At 39.6% G+C, this 20,534-nt stretch overlaps 1 protein-coding gene across 1 annotated transcript in view; it reads left to right on the plus strand.

Moving 5' to 3' along the window:
• The window catches only part of SPON1 (spondin 1), a 213,579-nt gene that overhangs the window by 180,592 nt on the left and 12,453 nt on the right, over positions 1–20,534 (plus strand). Inside the window, exons 9-15 of the mRNA XM_075837782.1 lie at positions 8,391–8,531; positions 9,862–9,937; positions 13,671–13,853; positions 14,154–14,324; positions 15,890–16,057; positions 19,033–19,197; positions 20,229–20,492. Coding sequence (XP_075693897.1) covers positions 8,391–8,531; positions 9,862–9,937; positions 13,671–13,853; positions 14,154–14,324; positions 15,890–16,057; positions 19,033–19,197; positions 20,229–20,492 — 1,168 coding nt within the window. The remainder of the gene's footprint in view (positions 1–8,390; positions 8,532–9,861; positions 9,938–13,670; positions 13,854–14,153; positions 14,325–15,889; positions 16,058–19,032; positions 19,198–20,228; positions 20,493–20,534) is intronic.

A 20,534-nucleotide genomic window follows, 5' to 3' on the forward strand; every position in this document is an offset into this window, starting at 1 on the left:
ATCATCGCATGAGGGTTTATTTTTTGCGGTGACGAGTTGTATTTTTTAATGCCCCCATTTTTGGATACATCTAATGTTTTGTATATCATATATAAAATAAAAAAAATCTCAATTTCTGTTTTTGGGAGGCAGGATGAATAATAATTTTATAGCACAAGTCATTACAAATGCGGCAATGCCAATTTTGTATGGTTTTTTTTAAATAGTTTTTTTCTAATGCAGGCTAGTTAAAGCACCCAACCGCACCGTAAGTACACGATACAGGGCGGGAAGGGGGTAGCTGAAATTACCAAAATTATTTCCTATACATTTCATCAGCAGCAGTGGAGAATCAAATCCGTGGCAAAATCCGCACGTATTAAATACGGATTTTGTGGTAAATTTTACTTTGGATTTGAAAGGGGAAAATCTACTATGAAAATCAGAAACAAATTCGAGACAGAATTGAGATGCTGTGAATTTCAAAAAACGTGGATATGCCATAAATGTCTTCGATGGGAATACTCCTTCAAAGGCTATGTACAACTTTGAAATCGTTATGTCTTTTTAGTGTTTTTTTTAATAATAAAAATGTCTATCAGTGTGTTTGGTGCAACTTTCTAGATACTTTTTATGAAGAATTATTTGTACTTTTTGAGATACAGCTGCTTTGTATCCTGTATACAGAGCAGCTGTATCTAGCGCTGAAACCTGTATCCATCAGGTCTGTGGGACTGACGGGTGCAGTGTCAGCGGGTCAAGCATGAGCTATTACTGATCATATGTAAGTTCATAACTTAGATGTGATCGATAACAGGTGGATCTTGCGTGTTAGAGACACACAGGACCCGCTGGCACTGAACCCGTCAGTTTCGCTGACGGATTTAGGTTGCAGTGCTAAATACAGCTGCTCTGTATACAGAATACAAAGCAGATGTATCTCAAAAAGTGAAAATTATAGTTAATAAAAAGTATTTATAAAGTTGCACAAAACACTGATAGACATTTTTATAGAAAATAGTTAAAATATGACTCCTCATGGACAAAAAACATACAGTATAACGTATACACCTCTAGTTCTCTTGTCTGAGAATACAAGCTTCTGCAATTGCTTTGAATTTCAAAGACATATTGATCTGTGCACTGTCTTCCCTGTTCTTTTTTTTTCGGTAATGTGATCTGAGAGTCTCAGAACGAAAATAACACCAAATTCTGTCTCTCTGTGAAAGACCTTGGAGTTTGGAATCAGCAAGGAACAGTCATATCCTCTGCAATTTGAGTCAATGTGGAGAACACGTCTATTCCCAATGATCCAGGGCAATGATTTCCAACCAGTATCTCATGAGCCACATGTGGCCAGGAGATATTCCCTCTGGTGATCAAGGCAAGACGTCCATTCTTCATTTCTTTGATCTAAACATAGTACTTCCAAAACTTTCTAGGGCACAAGAGAATTTTAACAATAGGAAGATGTAAGGACTTATAAGAGAGTATTATAGCTCCATATGAGCTCCGGATTGTACTGCGGCACCCATAGAAGTTTTTGGGGCCGTACCGTACTTTTGTATATCCCCGATTTCATACGGAGGCATAGAGAAGTTTTTGTGGCATGATCCATCAGATGCCGTATTACAGAGACATTCTCCCCTAGAAACATTGAGGAGCTTTACAGATTCCGTGTGCGGCTGTAAGGGTCTGTGAACATGACTCTACCTTATGCTGATGTTTGGACCCCAAAGAGTTATGGGGATTTATCGGAACTCATGTAGTCTTATATATATGATATGTGATTTTGGAAAAAGTGTAGTTTAGCTCATTTCAGATTTTGTAAAGTTAAAGGGATAGTTTGTTTTATACAACCTTTTATTAATATATTTAGAGGAAATGGAAGAGGGTCTTTGATTCTTCTGTAGGCCAGAGTATAAAGCCATAACGGATACAACTCTCAGTTTTGGAGGACGTTCAGGTTCTACTGAAATCCGTGGATCCTAGAAGTGGAATTAGGATTTTACTTTTAATTTGCTCAACAATAACAACTGATCATCTGGTCATCGAGGCAACTGGGAAATGAAGTTGTCCAAATCAGACCCTTTAAATGGTGGTAGATATGGTTTTCATTACAACATCATATGAGCTGATACTTCGCTGCTGGGTAATAAATTAGAAGAATTATCATAAATCAATATTTTCTTGTAAGACGACTCAAAAAGAACCATGAGTGCACAAAGTAATCTGGTAATGCAGCTAAGCTTAAGGACAAGAACATGCATTATGTAAAATGTAGGCAAATTTAATCTATGACAACCAAGTATTACAGTTGATGAAGTAGAAACAAAATATATTATATAATATATAATAATATAACAAAAATATATTCTTAATATTTTACATGTTACAGCAGCAGTTTGTGCTCCAGATCTGCGCATCCTACTATAACTGGGGGCAGCAAGTTGCAACGATAAACATTTTCTGCCCATTTTCATGCTCTTGCCTCTCTATTGCTGTCAATCTACTTGTGTAAGGCGCTCCCATAGTCCCACATGTGACTTATGCTCTTACATAGATTAGTACGCATTAGAAAACACTCCTACACTGATTTAAGAATGCCCGCTTGACAATACACATCATTGGCATAACTACCAGGGTGGCATGAATTGCAGCTGCTATGAGGTCATCAAATTAGGCTGTCCACCTTTACCTTGTGCATTATCTCTGTACTGTGGCATGACTTTTTGTATTATCTCTATTCTGTGACATCACCATGTGCATTATTCCTGCACATTGCATCGCTGTGTGCTTTATCTTTTGTACTGTGACATCACTGGGTACATTATCATTTTACGGTGACACTACTATGTGCATTATCCTACTATTGTGACATCACTGCATAATTCCTTAGCTGTAACTTTGCTCATTTTATAAACCCTGTACTTTGTGAAATCACTGTGAAACTTTTCCCACTACTGTGTCATTACTGTGTGCATGATTCCGGTGATGTAACTTCATTAAGTTAAAGGCTATGGACACCTTTGCACTGACATTTTTTTTTTATCATTCATTTGCTTCCTAAATACAAAATTAAGGACCTTTCTAAATAAACTTTATAATCTAAATAAACTTTATAATCTAAATAAACTTTTTTCACAAAACCTAAACAAACACTTGTTGTAAACCCCCCTTAAAGTATTGCTACATTTTTGCTTTTAGCTGTGTTGGCTCTCTCTACTCTTCCCTTCCTTCTCTCAGTGTAAGAGGGCATCAAGGAGGGGGAGAATATGTACATGGAATATCAGAGTGTTGAAGCATCCACAAGCTGTCAGTTTTAGAGTGTAAATAGGTAGGGAAGATTACACATGGCAGTTAGCAGGGGCAGAGGGGGGACAGATCCCAAAACTGTGTAGCAGCCACGGCAAAATCTGCAGCGGATGAGAAAGAAAACTCACACACTCCTTAGCATCAGTGTCTGCCAGCACAAGGGAGAAAAAATACATAATGTGATGTAGAAGGTGAAAGCAGTACAGGAATGAAGCTGTGCTGATACATAATAGCTAATAAAAACAGCAGCTTCTTGTACAGACAAAACTCAATTCCAGCATGTATTACTTGAAGGGACACGCCAGCATGAGAAAAGTCTGAAACTAGGAGAAAGATGCAAAACTGCATATCAGGGGTCTGTAAATTAATGAAGTAATGAGGATTGCAGCCTGAACCCTAGCGCAACTTTTTTAACTCCCAATAACCACTAACATATTGAAAAATCATTATTTTCATGTCATAGGTGTCCAAAGCCTTTAATTATCCCTTTACCGTGACATCACTGTGTAAATGATCCCTGTACTATGACATCACTGAGCATTATCCATGTGCATTAGGAGAGGACACATCACATGCATTTGCTTTTTATTTTTAAAACTCACTTGCTGGAGGGGTGTTCTAGTTCAAATTTTGCTATGGGGCCCTTAATTACTTGTTATGTTCCTGGTCCAAGTGCTTTTCCTGGGCAATAAACACATGGAAGGAAAGAACATTTTTAAACCAAAAACTGTGTTTTTATATGTACCCTCAAATATGCTTGAAAACTAATAACAATTACTATTATATATGCCAAGTTCACTATTATAATTAAGGTTTTTTAGTTCCGTAACACACAATGTCACTTTAAAAACAAGACTGTAAAGAAGCAAATACAACATAAGTTGAAGTGAAGGCCCAGAAGTGCTGCTGGGTAGTTTGTTGATCTGTTCCCTTAGGGGCAATGACATATCCAGCTTGTCATCATGGTAACATAAAATAAACTTATCTCGAGGTTTCACTGTTGCTTTTCAAAATTCTTGAAAATACGTCCTTACATCAAAAGTATCAATCAAAATATACTGCAGATTCCTGACTGTGTCCAAGAAGAAAGAAAAACTCCCATTATGCAATATGACCATTTAAAATGTGTTGTGTCGTTTAGAAACCCAATTTTTTTAATACCCTTTAAAGGGTAACTAAACATTCAACCAACTTCTGACATGTCATAGTGACAGAAGTTTTGATTGGTGGGAGTCTGAACACTGAGACCCCCACCAATCGCTAAAACTAAAAAATGATAAAACCCAAGTTTTCCAAAAAAATGAATACTGTTCCTACCCCAATTCGTTATTGTCCAGCAATATCTTTTGGGTAAATAACTTTTTAGGTCACATCGGTAAATTATTATTTAAGCTGAAATGGGACAAATAAAATAAATAATTGTATATACATTCTACAAACAGCACTGTCGAATGAGGAAAATACATAAAGAATATCTCAAATAATAGTTCCTCTTTAACATTTAAGTAGGTTATTTAGTGTTTTTTCCATTATTGCATTATTTAGTATTATTGCCTGAATCAAGATCTATCTATCTGTCTGTCTATCTGTCTGTCTGTCTGTCTATCTGTATGTATGTCTGTATGTCTGTCTGTCTGTCTATCTATCTGTATGTGTGTCTGTATGTCTGTCTGTCTATCTGTCTGTCTGTCTGTCTGTCTCTGTTTGTCTGTCTGTCTGTCTGTCTGCCTCTGTCTGTCTATCTGTCTGTCTGTCTGCCTGTCTCTGTTTGTCTGTCTGTCTGTCTGTCTGTCTATCTTAGCAAAACTTGGACCACCATGATCACCTTAAAGGGAATGCCAACTTTTTAACACCGTGTTGTTTTTAGGTCCAACATCCTAATTCATTTCTTTTTATATCTTGATAGAAGTCAAAGCTTTTCTTTTCTAATACGGAGAGCTAAATCCCTAGAATAGACATTAAAGAGGTTGTCCAGGTTGGGGGGCGATTTTTTTATACTGATGACCTATCCACAAGAAAGGTCATCAGTATATGATCAGTGGGGCTCCGATCCCCGGACCCCGCACCAATCAGCCGTCCTGGCTGCCTCCGGGCGCCGGGAGCCATGCAGGGTCGGTACCAGAAGCAGAAGGCTCCAACCATTGTATAGCGTCTATAGAACTGCATTAGGCTGCTATACAGTGGTCGGAGTCTTCTGCTTCCAGGACCGACCATGCATAGTTTCCGGTGCCCGGAGGCAGCCAGAACAGCTGATCAGAACTGGGTCCAGGTGTCGGACCGCCATCGATCATATACTGATGACTTATCCAGTGGATATGTCATAAGTATAAAAAACAGCTGGGCAACCCCTTTAATGATAAACTTTTGGTTGCCAGCAGCTACCACTAGAGGGAGCTTTGGAGTTTTCTGCATAACTGAATTCACAGGTTTTTTCCCGTTTCTTTACTCTCCCATTGATCTGCATCACATTTTCTAATCATCCCCTCCGATCGCTAAATGCACCTCAACTCTGAGACCAGTTGGGCCTTTGTAGAATCTGAGCCCATAGAAGCCGCTCTGTCTACTACCCTTATACTTACCCCCATGCTGGGATCTATACAGCATCCATACAGTATTGCAGATCTAACGTATATAGTCCTTCTGCATTGCTACAATATCATTGTACTTGTTCAAATCGAGGATACTGCGTAAAACAGAACATAAATTGAGAGTATACCATTGATTTTCTGCTCTCTGTAAAACCTGCGATTTACAAATTAAAATCAATGCACACTCATTCATCAGCCACACACTCCATCCCTTCTGCAGAAAACTTTTGCCTGAAATAAACTCTTTTATAGCATTCAGGGTTAAAACGGAACTCTGCATACTATGTATTTCCCCTCAAATGCCAGAAATCGAAAATATTTTTTTAACTATTGACGATTAATCCCGGAATACTGATCCTGCAACTTCCCGGACCGTGAATGGCGGGCATAATCCCCATGATCACAGCTTCGTAAAATTATATATAAGATACAAAAATTAACGCTGCCTGTTAGGGACTTATTCTTATATGTGTGTCAAGAAAGATGATCTGCTAATCTCTTGTACTGATCTATAATTCTCCTTTTTTTTCTATTGCGCTGTAGTCATATATTTTGGAGCCGCTTTAGACAAGTTTGTGTGATGACTGCGAGGCCTGTGTGATTATACTGCCACCTAATGGACACTCTCATTATTATATATTCTGAACGCTTCATGGTTTATTCTTAGAGAGATCATTACTTGATATAAAATCTGTCAATTGGAGTGATTTTAAAGTAGTGTAGATATAGAACCATTGTATGGCATCAAGACACCCCTTCCTTTCCTCCCGAAGTGTCAATCCAGGATCTGGAATACAGCATGCCTTGTATTCTAATTGTACCTCTTTGCCAATTACTTTAAATAAAAAAAAATGATGTAAGAGAATCTTACTTTTTCTTATTATTTTACAGTGGAAGTATTATTCAGAGCCCACCATGTTTGGCCACATTGGGACTTTCTGACGAGTGTCCCTTTAAGCAGTTAAGCAGGACCAGTCTTAGGGATGTGTCATATAGACATTAATCATATAGCAGTTTTATTTAGACATGTAGCACTGTTATTAGATTTCTTTATGTATAGAGCTGTTATTTGGTCACTGTATGGTGGTAGTATTTGAGCACTGTTTGGTGGCATTCACATAGGCATTGTGTAGCACTGTTACTTAGGCTTTGTATAGTAAATTTTATTTTTACAGTGTATGGTGGTGGTGGTGGTGCTTCCGTATAGCATTGTTAGGCTCTGTTCACATCTGCATTGGGGTCCCGTTCTGAGGTTCCATCGGAGGTTTCCGTCAGAACAGGACCCTGAGCAGACACAAACTGACACTGACGGAAACTAGGGGTTTCCGTTTCCATCACCATTGATTTCAATGGTGACAGAGAGGGTGCCCGTGGTTTCTGTTTGTCTCTTTTGTGCACCGGACCCGTCGTTTGCAATAGCCTAAACGATGGGTCCTGTACACAAAAGAGACAAATGGAAACCACGGGCACACTCTCCGTCACCATTGAAATCAATGGTGATGAAAACGGAAACCCCTGGTTTCCGTCGGTGTCAGTTTGTGTCTGCTCAGGGTCCTGTTCTGACGGAAACCTCCGATGGAACCTCAGAACGGGACCCCAACGCAGATGTGAACAGAGCCTTAGTTAGGCAACTGTATTGAAGTGTTATTTGGCCAAAGTATGGCACTATTATTTGGCACCATACTGTATGGCACATATAACTGGGCACTGTATGGTATGGTTATTAGAATACTGCATGATCGTACATACACTATATGGGAGGATGGGAGGCAACAGTAGGTACCAGACAGGGCATCTGTCTAGTACCTATATAAGGTTAGCATTTTCCTTTAGAGTAGTGTCACAAAGATATAGATCCCCTTGAAATGCTGCCGATTTTTAGGTCATGTTCAAGTAAGGTTACAGTGATGTTCCAGGTTATTCTTTATTTATGATTAGAATATTTTTTTCTGCTGATTTAGGCCAAATACAACAAAACAGGTATGTCCTCTGGGTCAGCATATGCAAAAAAAAGTCTGAAAAAAGTCTAAAAATATAGGAGTCAAATTATATTATTTGGTTGCCATATTAAATATCAACATTTTTATTGGACTTACCGGCCATAGCTTTTACAATGGAATGTGGACTGATTGACTGACCGAAGCGTTTACAGAATATGATATGCTCTATGTTGTATTACTTACTGTTGCCACTAGAGGGAGGATAGGAGCTTACTGTATAGCTTGAACTCAATAATAACGCAGTATGCAGTAAGCTCCCAGGCTCCCTCTAGTGGCAGCTGCAGGAAGCCAGAATGTTATTTTTTGAATCTATGTCTATGCAGTAGGGCTCACTTGGCTGCCTTTGCCAAAAATCTAAAAATTTAGAAGCCAAACTATATTTTTTGGTCGCCACCTGGAGCCTTGAAAGATCAGTAATAATCAAACAACTAGAGTTAGATTAGGTCAATCATGTCTATGTAAACTTCTTTTCAGTAATATATATTTTCAATGTTCTCATTGTATCTAGTCACCCAATAAACCTACAATACCACAAGATAAAATTCGGCCACTGACCAGTTTGGACCACCCACAGAGCCCATTTTATGATCCAGAAGGAGGTCCCATCATTCCAGTTGCTAGAGTTGTTATTGAGCGAATTGCCAGAAAGGTATGTAAAACTTATCATGAATAAGGATATTAAAGGCTTATTTGTTTTTTAAATATATAAATAAAGCTGTTTTTTCATGCAATAAAATAAAAGTCACTTTTATTATACAAACACTTTTCTTTTTAAATATACATCTCCTGTTCAATTCTCTAGTTCAACAATGGATTGTTTTTTCATGGCCATGTCCAGGGATATGTGTGCTGTATTATGGACTCCCTGGATTTGCCCACAGCTTATCCTCTAGTCTATACTACTCTATAATGCCCTTTATAATATTGAAGATTTAAGGGGTTGTCCAGAATTTGAAAAAAAGTGTTGTTTTTTTTCTAAAAAAAAACAGCACCACTCCTCTATAGGCTGGTTCTGGTATTGCAGCTCAGCCTTTTCACTTTGGGACAGCCCAAGAGTTTTCCGAAAATAAGGCAACACTTTTTATAATCCTGGGGAACCCCTTCAATAAGAATGATCATGTTTTAAAATGCAAACGAACGCCTCTCACCAGTAATGTCATGGCTTAGCGAATCCTATTCATCATGGAATAAACATCACAATAAAGTAAAGTTGTCCTCAGTAATAGATTCTCTGCTAATACTGTATATTCAATGTTGCACTTTCTGCTGTTCACATATGGCGAGTGGTATAGGAGATGTAGGGTTAAAACTTAGAATTACAACCAGACCTCTGTTCTTCATGGACCAGCCGCAAGTAGAAAGGTATGATCACTTGTCACAATGATGTAACCATACTTGCTTTTTTTTCAGAAACAGTGCCACTCCTATCCATAGGCTGTGTTTGGTACTGCAGTTCTGCACCATTCACTTGAGTAAGGATGAGCTGCAATACCAGAGTCAACCTATGGACAGAGGTGGCACTGTTTCTGTATAAAAAAAAAAGTTGACCGTTTCTTCAAATCTTGGACAATCCCTTTAAGGAATAATGCATTATTTTAGCATATATAGTTCATGTTTAGTGTGAAAATATATGAAGACATGGATGGTTAGTTTGGAGGATCAGGTAGAGTTTTTGCACTGGGTCCAAGGCACAATAAGGTACATCAGTGTCTATGGTAAAGGTTTTTTTTTGTTGTTTTTTTGTGTACATAATTGGATTGAATAAGAAAATGTAAATGATTCCTTGCTCCACTTTCTCTAATTGAACGGCATGAACTTAGCACTTACTATATCGTGTGACGTACCATGGCGTTGTGTGAGTAATGTATACCGAGTAATACTCAACCTTACCACACGGAAAAATCCGCCTCTCATTAGATCAGTAATTGGCCGAGCAGCACACCCTTTACAGCCCATTAATTATGTATTATGTCTTACAGGGAGAGCAATGCAATATAGTCCCGGACAACGTAGACGACATCGTAGCTGATCTGGTCACAGAAGAAAAAGATGAAGGTAAAAAAAATATTTTGTGGGGGTTCAAATAAATTAAAGACTATTTTAGCGCTACATTTTAAGGCTATGTTCACACAGAGTATTTTGCCGAGTTTTTTTACGCGGAAACCGCGTCGCAAAACTCGGCAAAAACGAACCGAGAACGCTTCCCATTGATTTCAATGGGAGGCGTCGGCGTCTTTTTCCCGCGAGCAGTAAAACTGCCTCGCGGGAAAAAGAAGCGACATGCCCTATCTTCGGGCGCTTCCGCCTCTGACCTCCCATTGACTTCAATGGGAAGCAAAGAAAGCGTATTTCGCGCTGTTTTATGCTCAATGGCCGCGGGCGAAAAACGGCGCGAAAATCGCCGCGAAAATCGGCATGCAGGGAGAGGAAAATCTGCCTCAAAGTTCCAAACGGAATTTTGAGGCAGATATTCCTCCCCCAAAATACTCTGTGTGAACATAGCCTGACAGTGCCTTGTATGAGAGATGAATCCTGATTGGCTAATGTACATAGGCACGAGGAAAAGAACCCACAATAGCAAGAACTGGAGAATATTTTTTATCATACAGCATGTGATGAAGCATTCTATGTGGTTTTTTTTCTCTTGGATTTATACGTAATCTAAGAGAAAATAAACCTTAATACGCCTCCATATGAAATTGTAGGTTTTCTGAGGTACATTATAGCCCTATGAACGTCTATGGGTGCCCAATTATGTCTCTATAAAACACGGAGCTGTAACACCATTATTTTCAGCATAAGGTCTAGTGACAAGTGAGTTGCGAGGCATACTGGGAAATAAATCCTCTATAAAGTATCTCTAACCAATCCATACACATTTTTGGTGAGGCCTCAGGACCCCAGAGGTGCAGCTGCTATGAAATCCATGAAAAATGGGCCAGTGGGTTAGTTATAGTGGGTGCAAAGGAAGCAGTCTCACCCGGGCCCTGGTGCTTGGAAGGACCTCAGAGCCGCTCTGCCACAAACAGAGACATCAGTGTTATGAATGGCTGATGTTAGTTGGCGTGCCCTGTTGCAAATTTTTCACTAGGGCCCAGGAGCTTCAATTTACTCCTTCAAAAAGGACCATATGTCTTTCCCTATAGTGGTTTATATTTTGTTAAGGACCAACCAGGTGGTCACAATGCCCTTCTTTCTTACAAGGGTAAAAGGAGCGAGAACAAGTGGCAGCTACATCAGTCCCGGGTTGGGGGTTAGTGGTTGTGTGAGCAACAGAAGAAGCTTCATAGTGATGCAAAGCTCAGGATTATACTTACAGTTAAATCTTTAATCTCTTTAATTCAGAACGCAATGGTCTAGAAACTCTGATTCTGTTACAAAATTGTATGAAAATTTTGAATTTGACAAGACCAAAAACAGGCGATTAAGTAGCGAGGACTGATAAGGAGATTAGTAGCAAATTTGATATCAGCATTTTTATTTTGAAGGGACTTCCCCCGAGGTTCTCTACCCTTACATACATTGTATATACTTTTCTATGTCTGATAATCCAGACTATTTGCCAATCCCAGATCTATCTGACCCTTTTAATGCTGAATTAAAGACATATTACTATATTATCTTCAGAATATCCAGCATCAGTTTCAGGTTGGTTTACAGTTTCCATATTTCGAATAGAACAACCCATTAACCCTTTTTCTTCATGCTACATTTCCCGGCATAACCTCTTAATGTTATTTTACATACATCTATTTGTAATATATTATTCTTGTTGGAAGGAACATGGAATCTGTCTTCCCAAGTTGCACACAAGATAAATTCCCCAATTTAGAAGCAGCCCCTATCAGCATTGCCATATCTCTAATGTTTAAAATAAAGCAAGTCTGCCAGGAGCCCTGATTCCGCAGTGAGCCGATGACAAGAATTGATTGCGATTATGCATAAAGAAAGCTTTGTTTGTCTTAAAATCATACTGACGCTTTTTTACTCGCAATCACTCATCGGCGCTGCCACCACATAAAAGGGAAGGAAAAATTAGTACTTTATTTGCCAGTCACTGCCCTCAAGTGGTCCCTGTAAGATCTGCAAGATGTATGATTAAAGGGTTCATTTATCAGGCTCAGCGGGGGCAAACAAAAGGCAGGAAAATGGCACTTGATGGATTTTCTCTTTTTGGGAATTTTTAAGTGATTTATCAGAATACATTGTGCTGCCCTCACAAAGTATTTTTCTTCTCTATCTGCTGCTGACTTAAATTACCTCAATATATTCAATGTGTTTTAGTTCCTGCCCCGGTGGAAATTCAAAGTATTTAAGAGATAAATCAGCAAAGTGACAGAATCTAAGGTGTAGATTTTCAGATATGAATATATAAGGGGATTGCTTAAATTGCAATTCCATAAAATAATGTTATTAATGGGCCAGCTTTAGTGAGAACTTTCTGGTAATAAAATAAAGGGCTGTTTTTTGAGAGCCTAAGGTCTTGAGTACAGGTTGCCATATAGAGCAGATTCCTAAAGGGGTTGTTATCAGGACAGATAAGGGTGGCATATTACTAGGATGTTTGAGTGGCGAGAGTCCGGCCAATATGACCCCTACTGATCAGTAGAACGAAGTGGCAGTCTCGTGACATTACTCCACTGTTAGATGCCGCATGGTCGGCCCATTATAGTCAGTGAGTGACCATTCAGCCACCTGGAAAAAGCTGAGCGGAATCAATAGGAGACGACGTGGCAACTCACTTTCCCAGTCATTTTGCCACTTTGTTTTAAAGATTGGCGGGGTCACAGTAATCAGATTGGACATTGGTATTATAGCCTACTGATATGCCCCTGTTGTATCCGAAAAAAATTCCTTTAAAACAACAAAAATTTGATTTTTCTCTCAGCCTTGCATAGATAGAATCCAAATTCTCCCACTCCTACTAAGTGAGGAAACTGCTATTTAATCAATGATTTACCTTAAAGGGGTATTCCCATAATCATAAACTGTCACCTATCCCCAGGAAAGGTTATTATTTTCTGATCCCTGGGGGTCACACTTGTGGGACCCAACTTATCGTGAGAACAGGGTTCCTAAGCCCCCAGATCCCCCTCACTGCACCCCCGCAGTGAGGAGGAACTTCAATTGAGCGGTGGTCGAGCATGCACCTGCCATTCCATTCACTGTTTATAAGAGTGACGGAAACAGTCAAGCGCTGCACTTGTCTGTTTTCTGTCATTCCCATAGAATTTTAATGGTGCGGCAGCGCACATGCTTAACCCCTGCTCCATTCAATGTCCTTCTCACTGCGGTTGAGCAGTGAGGAGGATCTGGGCATTTGGGACCTAGATTTTGCGATCGGTGGAGGTCCCAGCAGTGGGGCACCCAGCGTTCAGAAAATTATCACCTATCCTGTGGATAGGTGATAATTTATAATTTTGGGACAACTATTTTAATCTTCTTTATTTTAAGGATAGAGAATGCAAAAAAGTATTATAAGAGTAAGCCCTAAATTATCCCTAACGTGTGCACTTCCTCTCCATTTTCTTTAATATCATACTCCATTATTTTATCTGCAAGTCGTTTCAAATATTTTAGAACATTTCTTATACTACACTACAATCTCACTGACGAATCATATGCGTCCTAGTGTAGCAAAACTGTTCCAGATGTGAAGATCCTAATAGTAATTTCCTGCATTACACTGTCCCCCAATCCTGATTATGGAACATTTCCAAGAATGTACCTACAGAATAAGTGCCTGAGGGGGTCAAGATGCTTCTTGATTGTGTTTCTTGTCTTTTAGATGACACCCCGGAGACTTGCATCTATTCCAACTGGTCTCCATGGTCCGCTTGCAGTTCCGCTACCTGTGACAAAGGCAAAAGAATGAGACAACGTATGCTGAAAGCACAGCTGGATCTCAGCGTCCCATGTCCAGACACACAGGACTTTGAACCTTGTATGGGACCAGGATGCAGCGATGATGGTAATTTTGCTAGAATATCGCGATATTGTATTGAAATGGTTTCATGAGAAATTGGAGTCCTTGACTAAATAAAAGCAAAGGTAAGGGTGGACACATCTGTATGCGTCTAAGTTGAAGGCCTGTAACAGATTGTGCAATGGGGCCGAGGAGTTTCAAGTTAATTCTCTGACGCATTGCATATTTGCTATAAATAGTTTGCTGTCAGTGTGCAACCTCATAGTCACTTTCCACTCATTACTACAGAGAGTGTTATTGCTCTTGTTCTGCCATGGTGTAATGCGTGGTTTTGTTTTCTTTCAGATGCGTCCACATGTATGATGTCAGAGTGGATTATGTGGTCCCCGTGTAGCGCCACTTGTGGAATGGGAATGAGATCCAGGGAACGATATGTAAAGCAATTTCCAGAGGATGGATCTATATGTAAAGTTCCAACAGAGGAGACAGAGAAGTGTATAGTCAATGAGGAATGTGGTAAGTCATATTCTCATCTAGATGATGTTCAAAAAGCTTTTCCTGTAATAGAAATCCCTTTGAGGGTGATCATCGACTCTGATTGGAATGATTAGTCAATGAATCTATGAAGACCAATTTATAGATATCTAATCCATTGCCCATATTTATTCTTGGTTGACTGTTGGTATTACCACAGTGGTAGTGCCTAAAGAATATGTTCATCTTTAATATAATTAGTCGCTGATTTTCCCAGTGGATTTCTGTGGCAAAATCCCTGGTGGACAAATCCGTACGAAATGTGAACACAGCCTTTTACATTTTATATATATACATATATATATATATATATATATATATATATATATATATATATATATATATAGCTATAATCTGCACAGGTTGATCTCCTTTGTAAACTCATTGCTTACCTGATGCTAATCCTAAATTACAGCCTGTATTACAGTTCAGAGCTGCATTCACAATTCTGCTGCTTGTTAGTGGAAACAGTCAACAAAGTTGTCACCAGACCCACTCCTAACAGCTTAGCTGCGCTCCAATAATGCAGAGCTAGAGTTTTCTTATTCATACACCAGATTTCTGTACAGTACTTGGTGAGGCCCCATTCACATCACATTTTTTTCCCTTTGTGTAGCGTATGCGCCGGGAAAAGCTCCCAATGTACATGTTAAATGGAGGGTGTGAAGGATGCCCTAAAAGTGCCAACCGTCACCCAAAGACTATTATGGCATCCATTTTACGTATACGTCATGAACTTTTCATGACACATACAGTACGTTAAACGGATGCCATGATAGCCTATGTGTGACGGATGTCATAGGCATCCATCCGTTACATGCATCCGTTACCCATTGACTTTTATGGCATTCATTTAAGGTATACGTCATGAAAAGTGGCATACGTCACTCATAGGCTCCCGTTTTAAAAAAAAGTCTACCGCTTCCTATACATTTTTTACAGAATTCCGTTGTATAGCATGGTGTAGTCTATTACGCTATTCCATACCTCGAAAAGAAATGTAAACCAACGTGTACCATCCCGATGGAGGCCAAAAGGACACTCTTTTGGTCTTCCTCGGGCTCATGGATCTCTATGGACATGTTTAGAATATGCAGTACATCGGGAGCTTTCTTGGAGTACACGCTTAACGTAGGACAGAAATGTGAGGTGAGCAGGGACTTAGGCTCAAGATGCAAATCACCACAGTAAGCTCACCACAGCAATGAATGCTGGGAGATTTCAGCTGAAAAGCTAAAGAATTATGAATGCAGCTCTGAACTATCACACAGACTGTAAATCAGGATCAATACAAGATAAGTTTTGCAATGCAATTACAAAGATGAACAACTCACATTTAAAGGCAAATTTTACATTTGGTCAAATGCTAATGTCAGAATGATCTATGCTACTATCAGAAATATTTCTCCATGGGTTATTTTTTTGTAGGAAAATCTCTTATATTGGAAAATGTATTACAAATCCTAAAATATTATATATACTGTATAAATATATATTATATATACATGAATGAAAGCTGACAATTCCTTGTTTCATTCAATGTACAGAGCCGAGCACCTGTATTGTAACTGAGTGGGGTGAGTGGGAGGAATGCAGCGCCACCTGTGGTATGGGAATGAAGAAGCGGCACAGGATGATTAAAATGACACCAGCAGATGGATCCATGTGCAAGGCCGAGACTTCTGAAGTGGAAAAATGTATGATGCCCGAGTGCCGTAAGTAGTCATCACATTAAATCCGTTCAAAAACAGGTTGCTTATATACTGTGAAGACTTTATTAAGACTTGGTTCTTGTCAAAGTGGATGAGATGGTGCAGAACCCTATAATATTTTATTGTAAGCAAGGGCATAATACCATAGAAGCAGACTGTACGGCTGCTAACGAGCCATGGGAGAGAGGGGCCCAACCCTGGTTAGTCACATCCCCTTTGGTTCCACCACCCATCTATATACAACATGGCGTCCACTTTTAATTATATTGTCATTTCTCTTGTTATCATTGTACACAGATAATCAATAAGGTCTAATAGGTGATATGTGATACAACTTTATACCCTAGTTGCAAGTGATTGACCTTGTATTAAGAGCCCATTTTTGTATCATAACCAGGGCCTACTGGAGGATCCTCTGGATGTTGGTTGTTCCTCTTCTAAGTACGCCCCTTACTATAAAGTAGTCAAACCAGGAGCAAAGGAAATAATTTCAGTAAAATAAAGGAAGGAAAATACATTTTTAAGCTTCTATTATACCCTAATGAACCAAACAAGTCAAAGCCTCTTTTAAATGTACTAATGTTCAAGTGCAGCCATTCGGGAGAAGCCCTGATGAACATCTCTCTGTAGTCCTTCCTTAGCTGTCCTATTATCTGTTATAATGATTCATAGACCATTGATTGTTCTTTTGTAGCCTCTGTCTGACCAGTCTAGTGATCGCAGTACAATTCATCACAAAATTTAGCATAGTGCCCTTTACAAACCGCAGTGAATCATTATTACTAGTTTATGAAAGGAGTCTGAAATGGGCCATTATCCTCGGGTTGTACAAAGTGATGTATGATTCATGTTGGCAGTGTAATTCATTAGAAATATAAAAATCCATACATCCTATGATCCCGCTTCATTGCTTAGAAGTAGAGCACCAAAAACGATTGGCCCATTATTGGCAGATACATTAGATGAGAATCTGACCATTACTATAAGGCCTCAACCTTTTGACCATTAAACAGCTCCAAACAGGCGGTGAATTGTACATAGTTGTAATACGGCACCGGTAGAAAAGTATGGGGCGCAGGAGTGGACATATAGCCTGTACAGTCTGTTCAGCTACACAGGGGTCGAGCGGGGGGCAGGAGGCCATTCTGGCCACAGTTCCCTCCCCCCGTTTCACTTGCCCACACTCTTCCCGAGTTTCTCATTACACAGACGCTGCATCATCCCATTCAGTAAATTTTATGATTAACCCCTTCCATGTCCTAAACCACCAGGGATGTTACCATTAACGTATGCACTGCCCTAGACCACCAGGAACATTACAATGAGCCCTTTCACTGCCCTAGCCCACCAGGGATGTAACCATAAACTTTTTTCACTGCCCTAGACCACAAGAGATATTGCCATTAACCCCTTCACTGCCATAGACTGCAAGGCATGTTATAATCATCTAGCTGTTTTGTGGAGAAAATTATTCTTATTCAATTTGAGAAGATGTAATTTGCAGGCATGTTGGCATTAAGCAGCCCACACAGTTTTTATGCACAGGGGCCCTCAGTTGACTGTGCCCATGCCCCTGTGTCCGCCCCTGATTCAAACAGTATCATGGCAAGCTACATCCGATTCTGTATTATGGTCAAAATTCTGTAGCACGGTACCATAGGGAGGCATTGTATGGCAGCACAAGGAGTGCCTATAGGACTCTAAGGGGTAAGGTCGCTATCGACATACATTTGAATATGGAAATTGTCCATTTTAGGTAATCAGAGAGGTGGCCAAATAAGTTGTCAATTGTATCAGTGGACCAAGAAACTTACAAAACTATACAGATAAAGATCTCGCAAAGTGGACGATAGTGGTGATCATCTGAAGACATCCGTCTACATGTTCAAATTGACTAGCACAGAACAGACTCATTTTGAACATTATTCGGAGCAGTAAATGAAAGAGGGAGGTAAAGCTCCAACAAGTCTTGCACGGAGTTGGTGAGGCGTGATGAATAAGACTGGCCATACACATTAGATGTATGTTGGCCGAACTCGGTAAGTGTAATGTATATATAGGCATCCGGACTCTCCTTCGACAGCAGATTTTGGGGGAGAGAAGAGTCGGACATGTTGAATTTCAACATGCCCCATCTATTTGTTTGCGAATAGATAAGCCTTTATTATAAGGCTTTCTCACTTCTCCCTCTTGACAACCCACGCATGCTCAGTCGAGTCTACCGTGCATGTGTGTGGGAGTGTCGGGAGGAACAGCTGTCGGCCAAACAATTGTTCGGCCAACAGCTATCGCAAGTATATGGCCAGCTTATGTTGTAGCTACAATAATAGACTAACCGAAGAAAAGAACCAGATAAATGAGAATGAATACATTAAGGCACTCTCAGCAGACTTGTCTATATAATTTACTTAATCCGAAAGCAGGGGCTATTCATTTTTAAGGAAATCTGGATGACTCTGTGACAAAAATTATATTTCTGCAGCTGCAAAAATGGCCGCTGTAACTTCCCAATTCCTGTAGAACCAGCTCTGAGTGAAACACAGCATATAATGATAAAACTATGCCATGTATGCCCAAAATAAGTGAAAAACAATAGTAAAGAAACCCAAAGATTTTGTTTATACTTACCTAATTTCTAAATCATGGTGAAATCTTTGCTGATGTCGGTAACTGCTAGAATGTTAATTTTGCATAAAGGAATACTCTAGGGAAAACTAATACACAGTGTTACTATTATTAAAAAATGACTCCCGGCAAATTCCATGTACTGCGTCATGCCTGGCACCGTGCCTGAGGGGATAATACTTGACACAGGGATCCTCTTTTTGGTGTTATTTAAATCCCAGGACCATGCACCTTCCCCCCTGTGCCCTGTACTAGATATAACATAATGCATTATTTTGCACAGAGTGTCCCTTTAACAATAGTTCACCTAACAGGTGATAGATACACTTGATATTCTTGCCTGTACCCCACAGATACTATCCCATGTATGCTGTCACCATGGTCTGACTGGAGTGATTGCAGTGTAACATGCGGCAAGGGAACCAGAACACGACAGAGGATGTTAAAGTCACCGGCGGAACTTGGAGACTGCAACGAAGAGCTAAAACAAGTGGAAAAATGCATGCTCCCAGAATGCCGTACGTACAAGGGGAAGAGATAAAAACTTTATAAATGGTGCAGAGTAAGAAAATTGGGATCATAAATGTAATAATCAGCATTGGACATCTTCATTGCGGTTAAAGACCCCAAAAAAACTATGTCTATGCACCCCATTTGAAGATCCTGACAGTGTCTATCAATTGATCGGGTTTTTAGCTAAAAAAACAACTCGTTTAACTATCACAGTTTGTTGTTTTATTTTGTTTTTGTTTTGCTATTGGCCTACTGTATATGCAGTATATAATCTTACGAAACAGTAAAAATTACAAACTCAGCTCTGCTACATATGTATTAAACATTAATGTGTAGTCTTTAATTTATTAACTGAAGCATATAGAAGAATAAGAGAAGTATATATCAAATATGCCCATTCGGAGACACAAACCTTTTTGTTTTACCTCTCCTGACGTCCATTTTAGTAAATACTTGTATTCCCTATGAAATAACAGTTATGGAACATATTTTCTTGAAAATCTGTATTGTGTTGTTGCTCCTAGAAATGTAGGAATAAAGTGACAACTGGGTGTTACCTCTTGTTAAAGGGGCGTGTCCCTACACAATCACGATCTGTCAGCCCTGATTGGACGTTGTCAGTCTGTGCAGAGACACACCCCCTAGACCCCATGTACACGACCATAAAATCGCCCGTAATTACAGGCCCATTCATTTCTATGACCGACGGACACCTTCCCATACGTCTACGGGAGGGTGTCCGTGCCGTAGAAACCTGCCGAAAAAAATAGGACATGTCCTATTTTTATATTTTACGGACCATCCTCCTATACTTTATAATGAGAGCACGGACCGTAAAACACAGCTGGCCGTTCCTCGGCTGGTCATGCCCGTAATTACGGGTCGTAATTACGGGCACGGTCGTGTGCATGAAGCCTTACTGGTAACACCCAGTTGTCAATTTATAATTGTTCAAAATAAAATAAAACATTAACTTATTTAAAAAAATTGTCTTCAGAAGTGTACATAGCCTTTAAGTGTTGTTTTTTCTTTCTAGCCATAAACTGTGAACTGACGGAATGGTCTCACTGGTCAGAATGTAACAAGTCCTGTGGAAAAGGACATATGATTCGAACAAGAATGATCACATTGGAGCCACAGTTTGGAGGTGGTCCCTGTCCGGAAACTGTGCAACGTAAGAAGTGTAGAGTCCGAAAATGCCAAAAAAATAATGGTGCTGAAAAGAGACGTCTTAAAGATGCCAGAGAGAAGAGGAGGAGTGAGAGGACGAATGAAGATGCAGATGGGGAACAGTATCCAGGTATGTCAGAATGTAGTGCAGGTTTTATTCAGGTGCCCCTAA

Source organism: Rhinoderma darwinii, chromosome 9, assembly GCF_050947455.1.
Source record: "Rhinoderma darwinii isolate aRhiDar2 chromosome 9, aRhiDar2.hap1, whole genome shotgun sequence".
Classification (NCBI taxonomy): domain Eukaryota; kingdom Metazoa; phylum Chordata; class Amphibia; order Anura; family Rhinodermatidae; genus Rhinoderma; species Rhinoderma darwinii.